Source organism: Lactuca virosa, chromosome 3, assembly GCF_052849685.1.
Source record: "Lactuca virosa cultivar CGN04683 chromosome 3, Lactuca_virosa_CGN04683_v6, whole genome shotgun sequence".
NCBI classification, from domain to species: Eukaryota; Viridiplantae; Streptophyta; class Magnoliopsida; order Asterales; family Asteraceae; genus Lactuca; species Lactuca virosa.
The window spans coordinates 383337675-383346241 of NC_136428.1; the positions used below are offsets into that span (position 1 = coordinate 383337675).

At 41.3% G+C, this 8567-nt stretch overlaps 2 protein-coding genes across 2 annotated transcripts; both read right to left on the bottom strand.

Annotated features, from left to right (window-relative positions):
• Positions 1 to 203: 203 nt before the first annotated feature.
• LOC145164977 (uncharacterized) lies at positions 204 to 1525 on the bottom strand. The gene is made up of 2 exons (XM_079083619.1): positions 1135 to 1525; positions 204 to 691 (listed from the first exon to the last, which is right to left on the bottom strand). The coding sequence occupies exons 1-2, from the start codon at positions 1523 to 1525 to the stop codon at positions 204 to 206; spliced, it is 879 nt and encodes a 292-aa protein (XP_078939745.1).
• Positions 1526 to 1588: 63 nt separating this feature from the next.
• On the bottom strand, positions 1589 to 3438 carry LOC145164978 (uncharacterized). Its single transcript, XM_079083620.1, has 4 exons — positions 3165 to 3438; positions 2144 to 2971; positions 1848 to 2033; positions 1589 to 1623 (listed from the first exon to the last, which is right to left on the bottom strand). The coding sequence occupies exons 1-4, from the start codon at positions 3436 to 3438 to the stop codon at positions 1589 to 1591; spliced, it is 1323 nt and encodes a 440-aa protein (XP_078939746.1).
• Positions 3439 to 8567: the final 5129 nt, after the last annotated feature.

An 8567-nucleotide genomic window follows, 5' to 3' on the forward strand; every position in this document is an offset into this window, starting at 1 on the left:
AGTTTTATTTGTGAGCCTACCATCTTTATTTAAAATTAATAATTTTAATCTCTCTCTGCTTTGAACTTTAGAGAAAGCAACATACAATTGTCTATGTGTAAAAATTGGATATTTGAGAAACAAACAAACCTTAAATAACGATTGTCCTTGACTCTTATTAATAGTCATTGCAAAACATGCGGCCAAATGAAACTGCCTTCTTGTCAATTAGAAGAGGATTTTATTTCTGGTGGAGTTAAAGACATTCTTGGAATAAAAGTCCAGTTTCCAATATTAGTTCCAGTTATTATACGTGCCTCAATAACACATTTGCCCAATGATATCACCTGTAGTCTTGTGCCATTACATAAGCCGTTTTTCTGATCAATATTTCTCAGTAACATTACTGTAACACCAATTTTCAAAACTAACTTATGAATTGGTAGACCAGATACTTTGAGACCATTTAATACATCAAACGAGTATAAATTTGCATCAAACTGACCATGGACAAATTCGGACTCACATATGCTATCTGAACTTAAAAATACAACCTCATCTCCTGGAAACTTCTTAAGCAAACGACCGTTTATTTCCTGAACAACTTCATTTTTTGGAGCAAGTATCGCTCTTTCTTGGAAATAATTTGTAGTGCTGTACTTCTCCAAAATTGAAGGATATACAAACTCGATTAATGAACCTATAGGATCATCTGGATCAGTAATGAAAATATCATCCAGAATATCGATAATCGTTTCGCCGTCGTTCGGACCACCGAGTTTGCCTTATCTTAGATCCAATAGCCAATTTGAAAAATCTCTTATTTTTTCTATATCAGATTGATCACATCCAACAGTTAGCCTCATGTTTTTGTTAATCTATGGACTTTGCAGTGTTGCCATAAATATGAAGAACTCAAAGAAGCATTAACAATGTTCTGTCTACTGCCACTCGGAACAATAGGTAGAATCTGTCTGAAATCTCCTCCAAAGGCAATAACTTTCCCTCCAAAAGGAATATTTGAGATGGTAGAATTTTCACACCTTAATACATCTTTCAAATTTCGATCTAAAACTTCAAATGCATGCTTATGGACCATATGTGCTTCATCCCAAATTATGAAAGAGTTTTTTCTTAATAAGCAAGCCAGCTCACCATCTGGATTTATTTTACAAACAAAATCCTCAGTAAGTTCAAATGGAAGTATAAATCGAGAGTGTGCTATTCTACCATCGGGCAATAATAACGAAGCAATACCGCTTGAAGCAACATTTAAAACAACATGACCATCAGATCTAATTGCTACATATATTGTCTTCCCTAGAAAAGTTTTACCCGTTCCACCATAACCATAAACGAAGAAGACACCCCCTTTATTTTCTTTAACAACACTCATGATGTCAAGGAAAATGTGACGTTGCTCATTTGTTAATGCAAGAAACATACGATCAAACTCATTCTTTATAATGGAAATGTCGTAATCTAGCTCCTCGGTGATAAGTCGATTGTTTGAAGAAGAAACTGATTCAACGTCTGGGTAAGGCATGTTTGTAACCTTTTTGAGACTGGAGTTGTTTAAAAGTAAAATTTGTTCTATTTCGAATAAAGTTCAGTTCTTAAGTTCATCTTCAGTATGTGATAAGTCTGCACCAGAAATTTTAAATTAATTATAAAATTTAAAATACAATATTTAATAATATTTTTATTTATTATTTAATGGGTGTTGAATAATAAAGAAAATTATTTTAAATAAAAATCAAGATTTTTTTTAATACCTGGAGATTTGAACCTTTGTCGTTGGTTATATAGAATTCCATCCGCCAAATATTCTCATGTATTTTCCCAAACGTCCTATGGTTTAGACATACTGTTACACATCAACAATGTAGTAAATAAGAAGCGTAGATAAAAACCAGATCTGGAATGGCTTGCTTCTTTAATTGCATTGATGTATTCCTTGTCATCATATAATAGCCCAAGTGCATAACAAGCATCTCTAAAAGAAGAATATGTTTCACCATTTACCGTGAGAATTTCATCAAACGACGTCAGACCTTTAAATTTATTTAAAGAATCCTTAAGAAATAAGCTTCACCAAGATTAGGTGAAACCAAATGAATTCTACCAATGGCATTTCCTACTTTCCTTCGCTTCCAAAATCTACCATTTAATTTCCAAACAAACTTTGTAGGAAATTCAACGTATGTAAGTTCTCGTGCTTCGCTATTAATTGCATTACACTCCATCCAAGATGTGAACTTTGAAGTAGCAACAGAAGGTTTGTCCAGAACATTGTCAATATCATCGTCTTCGCCATATACAATATGTTGTTGATTAGGAAGACGAAAAGGTAGTCTCACCACAGAACGATACCTGTAATGAACGTCATATTTAAAAATTCTCCATGATGCTTCACATGCAGATAAATATCTACAATCGTAATATTCAGCTATTTCATCGACCGCATCATTATTTTTACATTCATTGTTGGTTCGTACAACAACAACTATAGCTCTATCAGGACCCTTGTTTATGTATTTAAACAAATACTTTATAGAAGATCCCTGATTGCACCATTCAACATTAATGTATGCATGATATCTTTTCAATGGATATTTGTTGTAGGGGACAACATTTCTATTATCCAACTTGACACCCGATTTTTCTCCAAAATGACCATCGTTTCTTCTCCTATATAACGGAAAACCATTTTGATCAATAGACGTATGATTACAAAATTGTTTTGGAAAGTTTTTAGAGCAATTTTTCTCCACCATGCATGGACAATTGATATTTTCAGCTCCACATGGATCATGAATCATGAACTCATTGACAAGGGAATACAATTCTGGATCTTCAATTTTGTCTGGTATCTTGGCGGAAATTATCGGATCAATAAATTCAATAGAGGGTAGCTTGTAGTCAGAATGCATAAATAGACATATATGACTATGTGGCAAGCCTCTCTTTTGAAATTCAATGGTATAAACATCTGCAAAATATTTTGCAAATAAAAAAAATATGATTAGACTGTAAAAACATATAAAAAAATATAGTATAATAAGAGTAATGTTTTATCAATAATGAAAAAACATAATTTCAATTATATGCTTGAACTTTGCTGAAAATGTGATTCTCCCTTGAGTCTTTAATAAATGCATCAAGCTTGATCTCGAACAACCTACATAGTATATCAGACCTGTATTCTGGTTGAAGTGAAGTATCCTTAAGAAACCTTTTAATCTCTGGCCATTTGGGATTACACGTAAAGGTTGTGAAGAAATCCAGATATCCAAAGCATTTAAATAGTGACATGTCATCCAAATAGTTTTGCAACATATAGCGTGCGCCACCAGTAAAAGACGAAGGTAATATGACACGTTGGCCGACATTGGAGATATTAGTGGTTCCTTGAGCTTTTTGGTTACGTAAATTATCATAAGACTCGCATTGTAACATCCGGATACCCAGGTATAATATTTTATTATTTAATTTGAGATTTGTGGAGTGACTCGACGAGTTGGTGCCTCAACTCATCGAGTAGAATCGCGAATAGTGACGTGGATTAATGAATGGACTCGACGAGTCTGTGAGGCGACTCGCCGAGTCAGCGCTGCTGAAGGAAACCCTAAATTCTCGGGTTTGTGGCCTATTTAATGGCACTTATAGCCTCCATTTCGTCTCACCAGAACCCTTACACCCTTGAGAGAAACCCTAACGTCCATAGAGAGCTAGAGCGGTGAGGATATCTAATCTTGTGTTCATTTTGGCTCATTTCCTTGAAGAGGAAGGAAGGTTCTTCAAAGATCAAGAAGGGAGGGCCAGTGGATCTGTTTCTGCTTCATCTCAAGCTTCAGATCGAGGTAAAAAGCTTTTACCTTTCTTGTAGGATGATTAGATCTCATGTTCTTGAGATTTAGGGCTTGTAACACCTTCTTGGTGGGGCTATGGATGCATCAAGCCCCTTTTCGAGTTTAGACTTCAGATCTGGACCTTTTGAGGTCTAGAGAGTCCAAAAGCTTAGAGCCTTAGTGAATCAACCAAGGAGTTTTATGTTTTGGAAGCATAAATGGAGTAGTGATGGAATATAGAGCAATACATGCCATGCATGGTAATCAAGATCGAACCTTTACATGACTTTTGGGTATTAGGAGGCGAGATATTGAGGTTGGAGTTGCAAATCTGACATCGGGTGCCCAAATGAGAAATCCGAATGAGTCAACTCGCCGAGTCTATGAGATGAATCGACGAGTCGGAGCGGGTTGCCCCAACCTGCTGGACCCAGTGACAACTCGTCGAGTTGGGGGTCAACTCGACGAGCTGAGTGAAACCCTCAGAAGAGCTCTGAGGATACAAGTGGACTCAGCGAGTCACAAGAGTGCACTTGACGAGTCAAGTCAACTCTGACTGTTAACTCGTATTGACTTCTATTACTTTATGGTTCGGTCAAGTATGAGCATTTGAGACAAGGAATGGGTAAAATGGTGTTTTACCCATTCCAAGGGTTAGAAAGAGTGTAAGAGAACTTTTGGTGTACTTGAGTAAGAGTGAGATATTTATTAGAGATACTTATCTAATATGTTAGGCGGAGGCTAGATCTAGGATTTCGAGCACGAGATTTTACCAGCTAGCTTACGAGGTGAGTCTTCTCACTATACTTTACCTAGAGTGGTATCTATGTGTCACCAGAGGGTCTTATGTGTTTATTTGAGTACTGTGATATTACTGCATTATGTCTGTGTGATTTATGCTATGTGTTATTCAGATTTTACAGAGTTAGGACGGGAGGGTCCAGAGAGTTAGGATCAGAGGGTCCATCAGAGTCGTGGGACTGGAGGGTCCCACTGAGACACATTGACCGGAGGGTCTTACAGAGTTATAGCCTCGAGTGACTAATGTGTTGTATGTGGTATTTTGGGGATCTCACTAAGCTTTATGCTTACCGTGTTACGTGTTATGTGTTTCAGGTACCCCAGAGGATCGCGGGAAGGCACCGGCGTGATTATACACACTTGTTCGAGATTATGTTTGAGGATTCTAGGATTTGACTTTTGTTGTGGATTTATGTTGACTTTGAGACACTTATGATTTTTATGAAATATAATATATGGGTTTTATGTGATTTAAAAATGAAAAAAATTGGTTTGAAAAATTACGTCGTTACAAGTTGGTATCAGAGCCTTGGTTTGAGGGATTCGGATGCACCTTCGGGTATGTGTTGACTCAAACTGAGGATTTGAGAAATTTTTCTAAGAGAAACGATTTTTTTTAAAATGAGTAAGAGTTTCTAAGAGAAAATGGAGAAAGAGCAGTGTGTACAATCAGCCAGCGCCCGAACGGTGATTTCCCAAAATACCCTTACTTTCTATGTTAAGAGATATTTATGAGATATATATTATGCATGCTAGTGTAGGCTAGGTATTTCATATTTTAGGACTAGAGTGGCCTGATTTGTGATGCCTTAGCCTAGGAGTTACTGCTACCTGTGATTTGCTTTGAGTTCGAGTATGTAACAGAAATTAGCTTATGAGGGTAGTCGGTGTTCGGCAAGATATAGAGTACTTGCAATGTAGAATCCTAAAAGGAGGACTTGGGGTGATTACAGATGCGGTGTGGAAGGTAGTATTGGGCCCGTACTACTGGAAGCACCGGGTCGGTGGGCAGTTCAAGTAAGAATCCTTGGGATGCTAAAAAGCAAGTAGGGGGAGTGATCGAGTGTGAGTATACTCGAGCGAGTCTCTGATTATTTTGTGTTGTATTTCAGAGACATCATGGTGGGTACGCGCCACAACCCAGGGGGCAGTGGTACCAGTGGTACCAGTGACAATGAGATTCGGAGGATGATTCATGAGGAGGTGGCCGCATCCATCCGAGCAGAGATTCCCGAGACGTTTGGGTCTATCAAGACCACCCTGATTGAGACATTTGATGAGCGATACGTTACTGTCACTGAGGCTGCTGTTGCTGCCGCCACTGCAGTTGTCGCTACTGCTAGGCCACAGGGAGGTGACTCGTTGTTGTTCTGGGAGTTCAGCAACACGAAGCCACCAGAGTTTGATGGGACATAGGATCCGATTGCTGTGATGAGATGGATTTCTGGTATCGAGGGGTGTTTCTACACTTGTTCATGTCCAGAGCACTTGAGGGTACGGTTCGCGCTGAACCAGCTTCGTTTGGGCGCGAAGGATTGGTGGAAGTTTGTGACAGCTCATTTTACTCCTACAGAGCACACTGTCGTGACTTGGGAGAGGTTTACTGTGATGTTCCGAGACGAGTACGTTCCCCCGGTAGAGAGGGAACGGTTGGCCCAGGATTTTCTGTCCCTCAAACAGAGGACATAGTCAGTGACAGTGATTACGAGGATGTTCCATGAGAGGACAATGTTCTACCCTGAGCACGTTTCTACCGGTATTTGAGCATTCTGAGGAGGGATATTCGAGAGTTCGTGGCGAACTCGACTTATCGGTCATTTGCTGAGCTTCAGGCAAATGCCCGAAAGAGGGAGATTGAGCTGGAGACTCAAGCCAGAGAGGAGGTGGAGTCTCAGGGGAGGGATCGACGACCGGCACAGTCGCAGCCGGCAGCCAAGCGGGATAAGCCCACAGATTCGAGATCAGGGGGCCAGAAGGGGCGCACTTGTGGGAAGTGCGGCAGGGGTCATGAGGGGATATGTCGAGCGGGGTCTTGCTACAAGTGTGGCAAGGAGGGGCACATAGCGAAGGATTGCCCCAAGGGGTTTGCAGTCTGCTTTCACTGCAACCATACCGGCCATCGGAAGGCCGAGTGCCCCCAGCTGCTTCAGAGATCTGCACCCGCTACTATGCGAGCTACCGAGAGTCGGCCCGTGAAGGCCGTAGCGCCGAAGGTTCGTGGGAGAGCCTTCCAGCTGACAGCAGAGGAGGTCCGCGCAGCACCTGATGTCATGGCCGGTATGTATTCCTTTGTTTATTCTATTCTGAGATATTTGTGCTTATATTGTGATATGCATAGGTACTTTTCGTTTGAGTTCTGTACCTGCCTTAGTGTTATTTGACTCTGGTGCGAGTCGATCGTTCGTATCATTAGCGTTTAGTCACCATATCAGTATCAGACGTGAGTCGTTGAGTCGACCTATGAGAGTTTATATAGCTGATGAGCGTGCGGTGTTTGCCACTGATGTGATTCGGGGATGTGTGCTCGAGATTTTTGGTGTTGAGTTTCCAATAGATCTGGTACCGATCGTGATGGGTGATGTATGTGTCATTGTGGGCATGGACTGGTTGAGTCGGTACGGAGCGGTAATCGGCTTCGAGCGTCAGATGGCGACCATACGAGACCCTAGTGGGGGAATGCTTACAGTATATGGCGAGGGTACCCGATCTGGATCAGCTTTCTGATCTGCTGCCCGAGCAAGACAGAGTTTACAGCAGGGTTGCCTAGGTTTTCTGTCGTATGTGATGGATATGCGGATTACTACTGAGAGACCGATCTCTATCGTTGAGGTTCCGATAGTGAGTGAGTTTCCGGATGTTTTTCCCGAGGAGTTACCGGGTGTGCCTCCCGAGAGGCAAGTGGTGTTCCGAATTGATTTGGTTCCGGGAGCGGCACCTATTGCTAAGGCACCTTATCGCCTTGCGTCGCCCGAGATGCAGGAGTTATCCTCGCAGCTTCAGGAGCTGTTGGGGAAGGGTTTTATCCGACCGAGTAGCTCACCTTGGGGAGCGCCGATCCTTTTTGTCAAGAAAAAGGAAGGTTCACACCGGATGTGCATTGATTACCGGGAGTTGAACAAGCTGACGGTCAAGAACCGTTATCCACTTCCAAGGATCGACGATCTGTTCGATCAGTTGCAGGGTGCGTCTTGGTTTTCCAAGATCGATTTGAGGTCTGGATATCATCAGATGAGGGTTCGTGAGGAGGATATCCAGAAGAGGGCCTTTAGAACTCGTTATGGGCATTACGAGTTCGTGGTGATGCCTTTTAGACTCACTAACGCACCGGCGGCGTTCATTGTGACAACCCGAAAATTTTTATCTTAAAAATACCAGCGAATCAACCAAAAGTCAGACTTAATTCTATTGCCTTCTAGCCTTGTTAAGGATCTTTCTTACGCTTTTGAGCCTAGTACACTTAAGGAATGAGTGTTAGGAAGTAATAGCTCGAGATCAGAGGGTTGCACCCGAACCAGAGAACTCAACACTTGAGGTTCACGGCCGCAAACCTAGTTCACGGCCGTGAACTCTCTTCTGGCCGTGATCTTTTCCCATATATATATAAGATAACTTCACTTTTCGTCATTTCTTTCCCCATTGGCCGCAAACTCTCTCAAACTCTCTCAAGTATCATCCACCAAGAACTCTTATATCTTCCCTTAAAAGGTTAGTAACACATATATACTTGTTTATGCTTAGAACCTCCTTTGATTACACCCTAGATTCATCACTCTTAGACACCATCTTCATGAGTTTGAGGTGTTCACGGCCGTGAACCCTTCATGGGTCGTGAACCCTTCATCATATTGGGCCGTAAACTCCAATGGGCCGTGAACCCTTCATCATATTGGGCTGTGAACTCCAATGGGCCGTGAACCATTCATCCATTTGGGCCGT

What these genes read in the sequence shown, in the direction of transcription:
- LOC145164977 (XM_079083619.1), bottom strand. Translation starts at nt 1,525, where the DNA reads ATGCCTTACCCAGACGTTGAATCAGTTTCTTCTTCAAACAATCGACTT. An exon ending in TTGTAAAATAAATCCAGATG is followed by an intron (nt 692 to 1,134) that starts GTGAGCTGGCTT and finishes TTACTGATCCAG; the next exon opens with ATGATCCTATAGGTTCATTA.
- LOC145164978 (XM_079083620.1), bottom strand. Translation starts at nt 3,438, where the DNA reads ATGTTACAATGCGAGTCTTATGATAATTTACGTAACCAAAAAGCTCAA. An exon ending in ATACAGGTCTGATATACTAT is followed by an intron (nt 2,972 to 3,164) that starts GTAGGTTGTTCG and finishes AATATTTTGCAG; the next exon opens with ATGTTTATACCATTGAATTT. An exon ending in TACATTGTTGATGTGTAACA is followed by an intron (nt 1,624 to 1,847) that starts GTATGTCTAAAC and finishes TTTCTGGTGCAG; the next exon opens with ACTTATCACATACTGAAGAT.